Source organism: Drosophila miranda, assembly GCF_003369915.1.
Source record: "Drosophila miranda strain MSH22 chromosome Y unlocalized genomic scaffold, D.miranda_PacBio2.1 Contig_Y2_pilon, whole genome shotgun sequence".
Taxonomy (NCBI): Eukaryota; Metazoa; Arthropoda; class Insecta; order Diptera; family Drosophilidae; genus Drosophila; species Drosophila miranda.
Genome location: NW_022881614.1, coordinates 31619150 through 31635666, shown reverse-complemented (window position 1 = coordinate 31635666; position 16517 = coordinate 31619150). Strand labels below are relative to the sequence as shown.

At 45.8% G+C, this 16517-nt stretch overlaps 1 protein-coding gene across 4 annotated transcripts in view; it reads left to right on the top strand.

Moving 5' to 3' along the window:
- The window catches only part of LOC117185687 (KN motif and ankyrin repeat domain-containing protein 1-like), a 41166-nt gene that overhangs the window by 23934 nt on the left and 715 nt on the right, over positions 1-16517 (top strand). For 2 of the 4 annotated variants that reach the window (XM_033396868.1, XM_033396869.1), the window contains 6 exons: positions 12829-13235; positions 13297-14681; positions 15125-15586; positions 15642-15888; positions 15951-16163; positions 16263-16463. In XM_033396868.1, coding sequence (XP_033252759.1) covers positions 12829-13235; positions 13297-14681; positions 15125-15586; positions 15642-15888; positions 15951-16163; positions 16263-16463 — 2915 coding nt within the window. Of the gene's footprint in view, positions 1-12697; positions 12765-12828; positions 13236-13296; positions 14682-14954; positions 15069-15124; positions 15587-15641; positions 15889-15950; positions 16164-16262; positions 16464-16517 lie in introns of those variants that run through there. The other 2 variants (XM_033396870.1, XM_033396871.1) reach the window with 2 other exon arrangements.

Below are 16517 nucleotides of genomic sequence, written 5' to 3'. Positions count from 1 at the left end.
CTGTTGCATCCACAATATTGCACATTCGAGAAAACTAAAAACGCAGAATCATAGATAATGACCATATCTATCAGATTGCTGAATCTGGATCAGATCAGAACATTTTTATAGCCAATAGGAACAAATCAATTTGCAGTGGCTACGCAGCGCCCGACGTCACGCTCAGACTGATTTTCTGTCTCTCTCGCACGCACTCTTTGTCGTGTCGTTTAATATTAGCGGCGTCTGCCGGAGGAGAGCCATACTGACTTAAAATCGGGTATAACCGTAGAGTTGCGGTGTCCGCAGCAACTCACAACGTTCCCCCTCGTTTTTATACCCGATACTCAAAATGAGTATTGGGGTATATTAGATTTGTGGTAAAAGTGGATGGATGTGTGTAACGTCCAGAAGTAATCGTTTCCGACCCCATAAAGTATATATATTCTTGATCAGCATCATTAGCCGAGTCGATTGAGCCCTGTCTGTCTGTCCGTCTGTCCGTCCCCTTCAGCGCCTAGTGCTCAAAGACTATAAGAGCTAGAGCAACGATGTTTTGGACCCAGACTTTTGTGATATGTCACTGCTACAAAAATATTTCAAAACTTCGCCCCGCCCACTTCCGCCCCCACAAAGGACGAAAATCTGTGGCATCCTCAATTTTAAAGATATGAGAAAACAAAAACGTAGAATTGTAGAGAATGACCATATCTTTAAGACTGCGGAATCTGAATTGGATCGTATTATTATTATAGCCAGCATCAAGAAAACAATTTCATTTTTTCTCGCCCTGTCTCTCTCTAACACACACGTAGCATAGGCGGCTTTGCTTAGAGTAAAACATTAGCGCCTAGATCTCAGAGACTACAAAAGCTAGAGCAACCAAATTTGGTATCCACACTCCTAATATATCGGACCGAGACGAGTTTGTTTCAAAATTTCGCCACACCCCTTTCCGCCTCCGCAAAGGACGAAAATCTGGGGATATTCAAAACTCTCAGACACTATTAAGGCTAGAGTAACCAAATTTGGTATCCACACTCCTGTTAGATCTTACTATAAAACGTATATCTCAGACATTCGCCCCACCCCCTTCCGCACCCACAAAGGACAAAAATCTGTTGCATCCACAATATTGCAGATTCGAGCAAACTAAAAACGCAGAACCATAGATAATGACCATATCTATCAGATTGCTGAATCTGGATCAGATCGGATCATTTTTATAGCCAATAGGAACAAATCAATTTGCAGTGGCTACGCAGCGCCCGACGTCACGCTCAGACTGATTTTCTGTCTCTCTCGCACGCACTCTTTGTCGTGTTGTTTAATATTAGCGGCGTCTGCCGGAGGAGAGCCATACTGACTTAGTATCGGGTATAACTGTAGAGTTGCGGTGTCCGCAGCAACTCACAACGTTCCCCCTCGTTTTTAATAATCTCAGAGATCTATCCTGGTGGTGTTGTGCAAACTTGTTACACCTTAATGCCTCGAAATGCAAAGTTATGACATTTCATCGTTCTAGCCCTTTGTTGGCTCCCTACACCCTATTTGGTGGTTCTCTTGAGAGAATTACCCTGGTGGATGATCTGGGTGTTATGTTAGACCCCAAGTTAAAGTTTTCCGAACACATTTCTACCATGGTAAATAAGGCCATGGGCGTGCTTGGGTTTATAAAGAGGTTGTCAAAGGAATTTGACGACCCCTATATAACAAAGACTCTCTATACCTCGCTTGTTCGTCCGATCTTAGAATACGGCTCCTGTGTATGGTGCCCTCAGTACAAAGTACACCAGGACCGTATAGAATCAGTACAGAAAAACTTTTTACTCTTTGCTCTGCGGGGCCTTAACTGGGATGCGGGTGTAAGACTCCCATCTTACTCTAGTAGACTACTATTAGTAAACCTCCCATCCTTAGTTAACCGTAGAAAAATGCTTGGTGTGATATTTATGCACAACTTGATCAGGGGTGACATAGACAGCCCTGATCTGTTGAGCCGCATAATCTTCACGATTCCTATTAGACTGACTAGAAATTTTATACTGTTGTTCCTTCCACTTTGTAGATCGAATTCTTCCTTGCATGAACCGTTTAGGGTCTTATGCTCGGATTATAATTCCCTCTACCATATTATATCCACCACTAATTCTCTTCCCCTTATTAAATTATTAATCCTTACACACCTTTCTATTAATTAGTAACTGTAGTGGTATTTGTACTTTGATTGCATGCTTAGTTTCTTAGTGAGTTTAGTACTAATTTTCCTCGAATGTTAGTCTAATAGCTATCTCTCTTGCATGTTCGCGTTTGGTTCGGCTACGCACCGCGCGTCATGCGGCAGCGCCCCTCGGTCGGTTGGGCGGGAGGAGCGCTGCGTTTTGCCTGGGATCCGCGCGTAACAGCCTTCTGCTGGTGTCACACGGGCCACTTGACGGTGCAGTAACTGCATCGCCTCTTGAAAGATGCAGTCATTGCATGTCAACGTCCACACAAAGAAAATCTCCCACATATGTATAAGTCTGTCGATTGTTTTCACCATAATGCCAGCGATTTGATCCCATTGTTGCCCATCCAGTTGTCAGCTCCTCAGCTGTGTTAGATCAAAGAATATTTCAATTTCCGAGGACTCAATAAACAAGATCTCGCCGAAACTCTGAAATCTCACTTGTATTGCACAAAATGCAGTTTCAGCTTTAGCTCCACAGACATAGCTGCAGATTCAGATGCAAATGCAGATACAGATACAGTAACAGTAACAGTCGGTTCTCATCTTTGGCATTTGAGACTCAATTGGCATAGGCTCTTGCAACGTGCGGCAACGTGGGGCAACAACTTCAAGGCAATTTTTGAGGCGTTCGTATCTTAAATCAATTTGAAATGCGCATTTGGCGCTCAATTTGCATGCAAATGTCGCTCCGTCTCGTTTTTCTTGTTTTTTTGCATGGCATAAATTTTCGATATAGTGTGCAAAAAAAATCAATGCAAATAAACAAATAAAATTGTCGCGTTTTAGTTATTTTTTCGCTGTTGTAGTTCGAGTACGAATACGAGGACCTGGACCTGGACCAATGAGTTGTCATTGATTAATGGCCAAATGGCCAGAGAGCCTTGGTAATTGCCGGATTATGTGCCTTGAATAAATGGCTTTCAAATTGAAATAAACATGGCCAAAATGTTTGCCACAAAACATTTCCAACAGCTGAAAAAACGTGCGTGTAAAGCGGTATTTCGGAACCGCGGGACCCAGCCCATTCCCAACCCCAAACTAAGCACCAAACACATTTATCATTAGATAAAAACTGTCTAGAATCATAATTAGTATACATATACCTATATGCTGGCTATTTATAGGGAATCCAATTGGTTAGGGTTTGAAAACCAATCAGATTTCAATTTCGCCATAATTAATTGCAAATAGATAAGATATGAAATACTCCCCATTGAATACCAATATAAACCATATGCCATCCACACACACACACACACGAGTATGTGTTTGATGATTTATTCCACATTATTCATGAATCAATAGGCCATAGATCTTCATGGCCTTGACTGAGAGACCACATTGGCATCAAAGCCAGGCAAACACTGAATGCAAATTGATATGCAAACCGACAATAAACGAGGTGGAACGTTGTGAGTTGCTGCGGACACCGCAACTCTACAGTTATACCCGATACTAAGTCAGTATGGCTCTCCTGCGGCAGACGCCGCTAATATTGAACCACACGACAAAGAGTGCGTGCGAGAGAGACAGAAAATCAGTCTGAGCGTGACGTCGGGCGCTGCGTAGCAACTGCAAATTGATTTGTTCCTTTTGGGTATAAAAATGATCCGATCTGATCCAGATTCAGCAGTCTGATAGATATGGTCATTATCTATGATTCAGCGCTTTTAGTTTTCTCGAATGTGTAATATTGTGGATGCAACAGATTTTCGTCCTTTGTGGGGGCGGAAGGGGGTGGGGCGAATGTCTGAGATATACGTTTTATAGTAAGATCTAACAGGAGTGTGGATACCAAATTTGGTTACTCTAGCCTTAATAGTCTCTGAGATTTTTGAATATCCCCAGATTTTCGTCCTTTGCGGGGCGGAAAGGGGTGTGGCGAAATTTTAAAACAAACTCGTCTCGGTCCGATATATTAGGAGTGTGGATACCAAATTTGGTTGCTCTGGCTCTTATAGGTTATGAGATCCTTGAACTCATATTTTGCAATTGGCAAAGCCGACCATGAAACCTGTGTGTTAGAGAGAGACAGAGCGAGAAATAATGAAATTGTTTTCTTGATTCTGGCTAAAATCACTATACGATCTGGTTCAGATTTTGCACTGTAGAAGATATGGTCATCCTCACCGATTCTGCGTTTTTGGTTTTATCGTATCTTTAAAAATGTGGATGCCACAGATTTTCGTTTTTTGTGGGGGCGGAAGTGGGCGGGGCGAAGTTTTGAAATATTTTTGTAGCAGTGACATATCACAGAAGTCTGGATCCAAAACATCGTTGCTCTAGCTCTTATAGTCTTTGAGCACTAGGCGCTGAAGGGGACGGACGGACGGACGGACGGACGGACGGACGGACGGACAGACGGACAGACAGACAGGGCTCAATCGACTCGGCTATTGATGCTGATCAAGCATTTATATACTTTATGGGGTCGGAAACGATTCCTTCTGGACGTTACACACATCCACTTTTACCACAAATCTAATATACCCCAATACTCATTATACCCGATACTCAAAATGTCCGTCCGTCCGTCCGTCCCCTTCAGCGCCTAGTGCTCAAAGACTATAAGAGCTAGAGCAACGATGTTTTGGATCAGACTTCTGTGATATGTCACTGCTACAAAAATATTTCAAAACTTCGCCCCGCCCACTTCCGCCCCACAAAGGACGAAAATCTGTGGCATCTACACTTTTAAAGGTACGATAAAACCAAAAACGCAAAATCGTAGAGGATGACTATATGTTCTAGAGTGTAAGATCTCAACCAGATCGTATAATTATTATAGCCAGAATCAAGAAAACAATTTCATTCTTTCTCGCTCTGTCTCTCTCTAACACACAGGTTTCATGGTCGGTTTTGTCAATTGCAAAATATGAGTTCAAGGATCTCAGATCCTATAAGAGCCAGAGCAACCAAATTTGGTATCCACACTCCTGTGATATCGGACCTTGACCGTTTCGTGTCCAAATTTCGCCACACCCCCTTCCGCCCCTGCAAAGGACGAAAATCTGGGGAATCCACAAATCTCAGAGACTATTAAGACTAGAGTAACCAAATTTGGTATCCGCAATTCTGTTAGATCTCACTATAAAACGTGTATCTCAAAATTTCGCCCCACCCCCTTCCGCCCCCACAAAGGACGAAAATCTGTTGCATCCACAATATTGCACATTCGAGAAAACTAAAAACGCAGAATCATAGATAATGACCATATCTATCAGATTGCTGAATCTGGATCAGATCGGATCATTTTTATAGCCAATAGGAACAAATAAATTTGCAGTGGCTACGCAGCGCCCGACGTAACGCTCAGACTGATTTTCTGTCTCTCTCGCACGCACTCTTTGTCGTGTTGTTTAATATTAGCGGCGTCTGCCGGAGGAGAGCCATACTGACTTAGTATCGGGTATAACTGTAGAGTTGCGGTGTCCGCAGCAACTCACAACGTTCCCCCTCGTTTTTAATAATCTCAGAGATCTATCCTGCAAAATCTCCCACATATGTATAAGTCTGTCGATTGTTTTCACCATAATGCCAGCGATTTTAACCATTTGATCCCATTGTTGCCCATCCAGTTGTCAGCTCCTCAGCTGTGTTAGATCAAAGAATATTTCAATTTCCGAGGACTCAATAAACAAGATCTCGCCGAAACTCTGAAATCAGAAATGTATTGCACAAAATGCAGTTTCAGCTTTAGCTCCACAGACATAGCTGCAGATTCAGATGCAAATGCAGATACAGATACAGTAACAGTAACAGTCGGTTCTCATCTTTGGCATTTGAGACTCAATTGGCCTAGGCTCTTGCAACGTGCGGCAACGTGGGGCAACAACTTCAAGGCAATTTTTGAGGCGTTCGTATCTTAAATCAATTTGAAATGCGCATTTGGCGCTCAATTTGCATGCAAATGTCGCTCCGTCTCGTTTTTCTTGTATTTTTGCATGCCATAAATTTTCGATAGAGTGTGCAAAAAAAATCAATGCAAATAAACAAATAAAATTGTCGCGTTTTAGTTATTTTTTCGCTGTTGTAGTTCGAGTACGAATACGAGGACCTGGACCTGGACCAATGAGTTGTCATTGATTAATGGCCAAATGGCCAGAGAGCCTTGGTAATTGCCGGATTATGTGCCTTGAATAAATGGCTTTCAAATTGAAATAAACATGGCCAAAATGTTTGCCACAAAACATTTCCAACAGCTGAAAAAACGTGCGTGTAAAGCGGTATTTCGGAACCGCGGGACCCAGCCCATTCCCAACCCCAAACTAAGCACCAAACACATTTATCATTATATCAATTCTGGCTAGAATCATAATTAGTATACATATACCTATATGCTGGCTATTTATAGGGAATCCAATTGGTTAGGGTTTGAAAACCAATCAGATTTCAATTTCGCCATAATTAATTGCAAATAGATAAGATATGAAATACTCCCCATTGAATACCAATATAAACCATATGCCATCCACACACACACACACACGAGTATGTGTTTGATGATTTATTCCACATTATTCATGAATCAATAGGCCATAGATCATCATGGCCTTGACTGAGAGACCACATTGGCATCAAAGCCAGGCAAACACTGAATGCAAATTGATATGAAAACCGACAATAAACGAGGTGGAACGTTGTGAGTTGCTGCGGACACCGCAACTCTACAGTTATACCCGATACTAAGTCAGTATGGCTCTCCTGCGGCAGACGCCGCTAATATTGAACCACACGACAAAGAGTGCGTGCGAGAGGGACAGAAAATCAGTCTGAGCGTGACGTCGGGCGCTGCGTAGCAACTGCAAATTGATTTGTTCCTTTTGGGTATAAAAATGATTATACCCGATACTCAAAATGAGTATTGGGGTATATTAAATTTGTGGTAAAAGTGGATGTGTGTAACGTCCAGAAGGAATCGTTTCCGACCCCATAAAGTATTTATATTCTTGATCAGCATCAATAGCCGAGTCGATTGAGCCCTGTCTGTCTGTCCGTCTGTCCGTCCGTCCGTCCGTCTGTCCGTCCGTCCCCTTCAGCGCATAGTGCTCAAAGACTATAAGAGCTAGAGCAACGATGTTTTGGATCCAGACTTCTGTGATATGTCACTGCTACAAAAATATTTCAAAACTTCGCCCCGCCCACTTCCGCCCCCACAAAGGACGAAAATCTGTGGCATCTACATTTTTAAAGGTACGATAAAACCAAAAACGCAAAATCGTAGAGGATGACTATATGTTCTAGAGTGTAAGATCTCAACCAGATCGTATAATTATTATAGCCAGAATCAAGAAAACAATTTCATTCTTTCTCGCTCTGTCTCTCTCTAACACACAGGTTTCATGGTCGGCTTTGCCAATTGCAAAATATGAGTTCAAGGATCTCATAACCTATAAGAGCCAGAGCAACCAAATTTGGTATCCACACTCCTAATATATCTGACCGAGACGAGTTTGTTTCAAAATTTCGCCACACCCCTTTCCGCCCCCGCAAAGGACGAAAATCTGGGAATATTAAAAAATCTCAGAGACTATTAAGGCTAGAGTAACCAAATTTGGTATCCACATTCCTGTTAGATCTTACTATAAAACGTATATCTCAGACATTCGCCATACCCCCTTCCGCCCCCACAAAGAACGAAAATCTGTTGCATCCACAATATTGCACATTCGAGAAAACTAAAAACGCAGAATCATAGATAATGACCATATCTATCAGATTGCTGAATCTGGATTAGATCAGATCATTTTTATAGCCAATAGGAACAAATCAATTTGCAGTGGCTACGCAGCGCCCGGCGTCACGCTTAGACTGATTTTCTGTCTCTCTCGCACGCACTCTTTGTCGTGTCGTTTAATATTAGCGGCGTCTGCCGGAGGAGAGCCATACTGACTTAAAATCGGGTATAACCGTAGAGTTGCGGTGGCCGCAGCAACGCACAACGTTCCCCCTCGTTTTTATACCCGATACTCAAAATGAGTATTGGGGTATATTAGATTTGTGGTAAAAGTGGATGGATGTGTGTAACGTCCAGAAGGAATCGTTTCCGACCCCATAAAGTATATATATTCTTGATCAGCATCAATAGCCGAGTCGATTGAGCCCTGTCTGTCTGTCCGTCTGTCCGTCCCCTTCAGCGCCTAGTGCCCAAAGACTATAAGAGCTAGAGCAACGATGTTTTGGACCCAGACTTTTGTGATATGTCACTGCTACAAAAATATTTCAAAACTTCGCCCCGCCCACTTCCGCCCCCACAAAGGACGAAAATCTGTGGCATCCACAATTTTAAAGATATGAGAAAACCAAAAACGTAGAATTGTAGAGAATGACCATATATTTAAGACTGCGGAATCTGAATTGGATCGTATTATTATTATAGTCAGCATCAAGAAAACAATTTCATTTTTTCTCGCCCTGTCTCTCTCTAACACACACGTAGCATAGGCGGCTTTGCTTAGAGTAAAACATTAGCGCCTAGATCTCAGAGACTACAAAAGCTAGAGCAACCAAATTTGGTATCCACACTCCTAATATATCGGACCGAGACGAGTTTGTTTCAAAATTTCGCCACACCCCTTTCCGCCCCCGCAAAGGACGAAAATCTGGGGATATTCAAAAATCTCAGAGACTATTAAGGCTAGAGTAACCAAATTTGGTATCCGCACTCCTGTTAGATCTTACTATAAAACGTGTATCTCAACATTTCGTTCACCCCTTTCCGCCCTCACAAAGGACGAAAATCTGTTGCATCCACAATATTGCACATTCGAGAAAACTAAAAACGCAGATAATGACAATATCTATCAGATTGCTGAATCTGGATCAGATCAGATCATTTTTATAGCCAATAGGAACAAATCAATTTGCAGTGCCTACGCAGCGCCCGACGTCACGCTCAGACTGATTTTCTGTCTCTCTCGCACGCACTCTTTGTCGTGTTGTTTAATATTAGCGGCGTCTGCCGGAGGAGAGCCATACTGACTTAGTATCGGGTATAACTGTAGAGTTGCGGTGTCCGCAGCAACTCACAACGTTCCACCTCGTTTATTGTCGGTTTGCATATCAATTTGCATTCAGTGTTTGCCTGGCTTTGATGCCAATGTGGTCTCTGAGTCAAGGCCATGAAGATCTATGGCCTATTGATTCATGAATAATGTGGAATAAATCATCAAACACACTCCGCACTCCTGTTAGATCTTACTATAAAACGTGTATCTCAAAATTTCCCCCCACCCCCTTCCGCCCACACAAAAGACGAAAATCTGTTGCATCCACAATATTGCACATTTGAGAAAACTAAAAACGCAGAATCATAGATAATGACCATATCTATCAGATTGCTGAATCAGGATCAGATCAGATCATTTTTATAGCCAATAGGAACAAATCAATTTGCAGTGGCTACGCAGCGCCCGACGTCACGCTCAGACTGATTTTCTGTCTCTCTCGCACGCACTCTTTGTCGTGTCGTTTAATATTAGCGGCGTCTGCCGGAGGAGAGCCCTACTGACTTAGTATCGGGTATAACCGTAGAGTTGCGGTGCCCGCAGCAACTCACAACGTTCCCCCTCGTTGTATATATACCCGATAATCAAAATGAGTATTGGGGTATATTAGATTTGTGGTAAAAGTGAATGTGTGTAACGTCCAGAAGGAATCGTTTCCGACCCCATAAAGTATATGTATTCTTAATCAGCATCAATAGCCGAGTCGATAGAGCCCTGTCTGTCTGTCTGTCTGTCCGTCTGTACGTCTGTCCGTCCGTCCGTCTGTCCGTCTGTCCGTCCCCTTCAGCGCCTAGTGCTCAAAGACTATAAGAGCTAGAGCAACGATGTTTTGGATCCAGACTTCTGTGATATGTCACTGCTACAAGAATATTTCAAAACTTTGCCCCGCCCACTTCCGCCCCCACAAAGAACGAAAATCTGTGGCATCCACATTTTTAAAGATACGATAAAACCAAAAACGCAGAATCGGTGAGGATGACCATATCTTTAAGACTGCGGAATCTGAATTGGATCGTATTATTATTATAGCCAGCATCAAGAAAACAATTTCATTTTTTCTCGCCCTGTCTCTCTCTAACACACACGTAGCATAGGCGGCTTTGCTTAGAGTAAAACATTAGCGCCTAGATCTCAGAGACTACAAAAGCTAGAGCAACCAAATTTGGTATCCACACTCCTAATATATCGGACCGAGACGAGTTTGTTTCAAAATTTCGCCACACCCCTTTCCGCCCCCGCAAAGGACGAAAATCTGGGGATATTCAAAAATCTCAGAGACTATTAAGGCTAGAGTAACCAAATTTGGTATCCGCACTCCTGTTAGATCTTACTATAAAACGTGTATCTCAACATTTCGCCCCACCCCTTTCCGCCCACACAAAGGACGAAAATCTGTTGCATCCACAATATTGCACATTCGAGAAAACTAAAAACGCAGATAATGACCATATCCATCAGATTGCTGAATCTGGATCAGATCGGATCATTTTTGTAGCCAAAAGCAAGAAATCAATTTTCAGTGGCTACGCAGCGCCCGACGTCACGCTCAGACTGATTTTCTGTCTCTCTCGCACGCACTCTTTGTCGTGTCGTTTAATATTAGCGGCGTCTGCCGGAGGAGAGCCATACTGACTTAGTATCGGGTATAACCGTAGAGTTGCGGTGTCCGCAGCAACTCACAACGTTCCCCCTCGTTATACCCTAGCAAAGAGTATATTAATTTTGCTTTCGAACGAATAGCATAAGAAATGTGTGTCTGTCTAGCCGCGTAATAAAGCACGATATTTTAAATGCAAGAAAACACGATTCAACCATAAAAATACGTTTTAAAGGCAGTTAAAAAATTTACGAAATACCTGAAAAAATCTAATTAAAATTCGAAAGCTGCGAAAACGAAAGAAGATAATGAAATAAATCAATCCGAAAAGCATAAATCACATTAGCTAATACATAAATTAAATGGTGTACCCTGTTTTCAATAATATGCTAGCGATTCTAAGAAAAATCAAACACGAACTAGTGCAGAGTGAGTGTGGCTAAAAGCACCGCGCCTGTTTCTGTGGCCGCCACTGTACCCACAGTACACAGCACAACACAGATAGCATGTGATGAGCTTTTCGCTTTGATCTGTACACGCTCTCCCCGATATATGGCTAATCAAATTATACAATATTATCTCTAACAAAACGCTTTAATTAACGCCACCAGAGATTAAAAATAACACAAAAACACAGACTAATTAACAAAATTGTGCGGACAGCCAGAGCAAGTGCAATATGTGCTGCCTTGGCCCATATGCCACATGGTGTGCCAACAAACTGAACTGAAAAATCTTAAATCAATCAAATGTATGCCACAGCCGATGATGCCCTGCCACGGAGACGTCGGCGGCAGGCCCAGAGGAGTCCCAAACACAAGACTGAACCAAAGACCAGTTCGGGCAAGAGCTGGTGGAGCGACTGTAGGTTCATTAGCGGAAAGAGCTGCCCATTTCTGACTCCATTTAGGCCAATTTGCTGGGCCATAAAAATTGATTAATTATGTCCCCGGTCAATGCTACCAAGCGTCAGCCCCTCCGGCTCCCACCCCAATTCGCCTTGACCAAAGTCGTTCAGCCAATTTGGCACCGAGCGCAGAAAATAGAACTCTCTTAGTCTGAAAGTTCACTGCACAGCCGCCAGCATATAAATAAATTAAGTAATAGCAACAAAGTGGGCGAGAAAACACAACACGACCAGAGGGGCAGAGCCACGAGAAATACTTGGCAAGGCTGACAGCCCGAGATGAGTAACAACTTGTTGTTGCAGCGCCGGATGGCGGCAGGGGGCACAGTGCGTATGAACGATATTGGGAAAATGCGGGAACCAAAATATGTTTAGGTATTTTAGATGTAGATTTCTCGTAGAAATATTCAGCCACGACGAATAAAACTATATAAACTTGTCTCTTGTGTAAATACTCGGTTAAGGTATATAGTACCTCCGTGATATTGTGGCGATAAGCAGCAATTAAATAGATAGTCTGTCATCATTACGACCTAAACATACCCTCTTCTACTATCGATGCGTACGTCATAAAATCATTCGAGTATTGATGGTAATTCTTTTACAAAATCGAGCATTTTCGGGAGCATCTAAGTATAGCTTTTAAGCTCTTGGTAGATCCAGGTATGGAGCCTGATTGAAAACAGTATACCCTTCTACCTGAAGTAGAGTAACGGGTATTAAAACTAATATTGAATAATGCCTGCCTCGCTTTCCTTATCACTGCCCATTCGTTTGCTCTCTTGCCCAACACCAGACCCATACAAATGTGGGGCTTTTGTTCATTGTCTTTGCTTTGCTGTGTTGTCTGTGCAAATTATGCGATTGTCTTTGGCACAATTATTAAAACTAGATTTGAGGAGCAAAATGTATTTTATCAGCATGAGCGTTTTGCATTACTATTTCGCCGAGCCGTTGGCGTTTTTTCGGCCAGTCGCTAACGGCCAGCGCTCATGGCAAGTTTGCAAATCAAAATCGTGTTGACCAGGGTAAATGGCAGACCAAGTAATCAGCAGAGCTTTAAGCCAGTATCAACTACTATTTAACGTCGATTTCTTGCACTCCACAGACTCCTGCATATCGGGCAACCGATCGCCGACGAGCACGCCTCACCTCTTCCTGCGCTCCAACACGCTCCCGCTGCAGCAGCGGCCTAGCCCCGCGGAGGTGCAGTATGAGAGCTATGTGCAGGCCACGGTGGCGGCCAATGCCAAGTCGCCGGTGGAACAACTGGAATCGCCGAAGGTCGCAGGAAGTGCACCGCCGCCCCCGCCACGTCGCCATCACCTCCTGGCCACCCCCAAGGAGGGGGAGAAGGAAAATGGGATCGGAGCCAAGCAGTCGCCAGTGAATTCGGAAGCGGGTCAGACGACGGCGGATGCCCAGGCTCTGTTCCAGATTCGCGAGCAGATGGCCTTGAGCCTGAAGCGTCTGAAGGATCTGGAGGAGCAGGTCAAGATCATACCCGACATGGAGGTGCGTAGCTAGCTTTTCATTCCGATATTCCTGAGCTCATATCCCCGACCCCCTTTTTTAGTCGGAACTCAATTCACTGCGCTCGGAGAAGCAGCTTCTGCTCCGGAAGAATGAGGAGCTGGTGCGTGGACAACGGCAGACACCCTCGCCACCGAGTCCGGGTCTGAAGAACGCCTCACCCGTGCAGTTCACGCCACGGCGCATAAGTCCCGTCTCGCTGGAGAGCCTGGGGGCGCGCATGCTTAGCAGTTCTACCTCGGCCTCGCCTTCGCACAGCATCATCCGACGCGATGTGTCCACCCAGGCGGCCACAAGGGTGACAGCCACCCGAGACGTGGCCGTTGGCTCCACGTTGAGCACCCGTCACGTGGCCACCCAAGAGGCGGCGGCCATTTACTCTCAAGCGGAACTGGAGGAGAATATCGATGTGGCCCTGAGCAGCCACCAGCAGAAGCAGCTGAAGAAGCTCATCACAGTGGGCACACAGATGTACGTGCCGAAGCGGGAGCAGCGTGACTCGGGGATGCAGACGGTGGCGGAGCGACCGAAGCTCAAGTACAATGTTGGAGTCAGTGCCAAGCCCACGACGAGGGAGAACTTCACCAGCTGCAAGCCGGATGTGCGCACTGTGGGCAGCTCCGAGCACCGTATCGTCGAAGAGCTCTGCGAAAAGTGTGCCATCAGCAAGCGATCAGTTGGCTGCGGTCAGGAAGTACACCCGGAGAAACCAAAGCCACCGCCACAGATGCCGGGACGCAGCAACACCTTTAGCCTCGGAGAGAACGAATCGCTTACTCTTATCCGGAAGGCGGTGGCCTGTCAGACGCCAGTTACCATGGTGCACAGTGCTGGGAGACAGACGGCGATGACTACGGTCCGTTCAACTGGAGCTCAGGTGACGCCGCAGCAGCAGCACGCGGTGATGCAGTGTGGGGCAGAGCAGAGCACTCGCCAAACGGACACCGACGGCCTGCAGCGCCTCTCGAGGAGCGACACAAAGACGGAACAGGTGGCCGAGTCGGTGCCACGCCCACGGACACGCCACACAGCCTGCAATACGGAGCAGGAGCGGGAGCAGATCAAGGTACCCGCCACCACCCACTCCGCCAGCAACACGGATGAAATTCGCAAACGGGATGTGGGCTGCGGCGAAATTGTGAAGCCCCACATATCGATTGCCTGTGCGGCCAACTACTGTGATTCCTGCAAGGAGACAATCCAGGACCTAGCCAAGGGCTTCTCGAAGGTCAGCCCAGCCACTACCCCCGCACCGTCCAAGGCGGGAACAGTACGTCGCTCCACTTCGGCGGACTCGCGCATACCGCGACCCAAACACATTACTAGTCCCAGTCCGGTGCGGCGGGAGCTCAAGCGGCAGAATACCTACACTCTGGCCACGCCCTCACAGACGCCCAGTCCACAGGTGGAGCAGAAAACGCGACTGAGGTGAGTTGTTCTTCTTCCTAATGTGGCTCTGCTCTCAGTCCCACTGTAAAAGCATTCTTAGAAAAGCTTGTTTCGCTGCGAGCTTTTAGCCAAGACACAACTCAATCGCTTGGATGACACAATGATGTCGCAAAGAGATGGAGGAAAATGTAAACAAAAAATGGACTTGCGCATTTTGGGCTTCCCCGAAATGGGATAATCTCAGAAGGCTTTCAGTCAGGCTTTAGTTTTCGCTTTGGCACATTCGTGGCCTCGCTTCTTTTGTCGCTTATTTTGGTTATTGTTTGGATTTTGAGTTTTCCGAATGGTTTTGCCAATGTTCTCCAGCCTGAGCAGCTTCACGTGCTACCCGCTGCTGGTCAGCGGGTGCTCGGCCCTGGTGCTAACGTGGGTCTTTCTGGCTTTTACTCTGGCCTTCTCAATAACGCAATTCTGTATTCCAGCTCCCTACAGGAGAAGCCACCGACTATGTCGAGCTTCCATTCACCAGATTCGTCCGGAGAGTCACAAAGTTTTATCAGACATCCGTCCAGCAAGCAGAGCCCTTTATTGGACTTCAGCCAGGTGGGTGACGATGAGCTGATTGTGCGTGAGGAGAAGCGCGTCAGCATCAGCTGGTCCCGCGATGTCTCCCCCGCACCACTGATGACATCCTCGGCCCCCACATCGGGCACAAACAAGTCGGTCTCGCCGGAGCAGGGCCAGGAGCAGGAGCAAGCCATGAGCACTTCCTGTGATTCCAGCCCGCCCTTGGATGTACAGATTGCTCAGGGAGCACGCAAGAAGTCTAGCACGCCGCTAAAATCTAGTCAAAGCGAGGAGTCCCAGGTGACTGTCCTCGAGCGCCCGGCCACGAAGGCGCAGCTCCATCAGCTGGCCCAGGCGGAGTCCGAGCGCCGAAAGAAGTGAGTTAGATAAGCCCCCCTTTCGATTGGGATAATCGCAGTAAACCGTTTGCAGAACCGATATACCCAAGAGCCTGGTGGATGCCCTCAAAGTCATCAATGATTCGCTGCTAAAGAGGCTCGGGGCCAAGCCCATCTTCTCGCAGAGCCTCAAGTCAGCCAAGACGACCATTCAGGAGCATTGGTTCCGAAACTCCAGCACTGGAAAGGCCGATCCCCATGAGGTGGAGGACCACTTGGACTTCTTTGAGTGGCTGTCGGTGCCCTTGCTGGAGTATTGCGTTAACCTGTCCGACAACAATGTAAGTTCTGTGCTATTTCCTGAACTAAACAGTCGGATACATGAATCCTGTCTATGTTTTAGGGCAACACAGCCATGCATTATGCGGTCTCGCACGGCAACTTCGACGTGGTATCCATTCTGCTGGATTCGAAGGTTTGCAACGTAAACCAAACGAATAACGCCGGATACACGTGTGTGATGCTAGTATCGTTGGCCAAGCTAAAGCAACCGTCCCATCGGACAGTCGTGGATCGACTGTTCAAGATGGCCGATGTCAACATACGCGCCAAGAAGGTAGGTAAGGGGCCGCACAACCCCAGAGACCACAGATCCAGACATCTGATCGTTGTTCCCCTACTAACCGAACCCCTCCGCCTTCTGGTTCCCCTACAGCACTGCCAGACCGCGCTGATGCTCGCTGTGTCGCATGGTAATGGCGACATGGTAGCCATGCTGCTGGAAGCCGGAGCAGATATCAATATCCAGGACGAGGATGGCAGCACGGCTCTAATGTGCGCCGCCGAGCACGGTCGTGTGGACGTGGTCAAGCACTTGCTGTCCAGTCCAGAATGCGACTCGCTGATACAAGATGTGGTACGTATACGATCCCTAGTGATTCCAAACAATTTGTTCTAAATATACACTTTC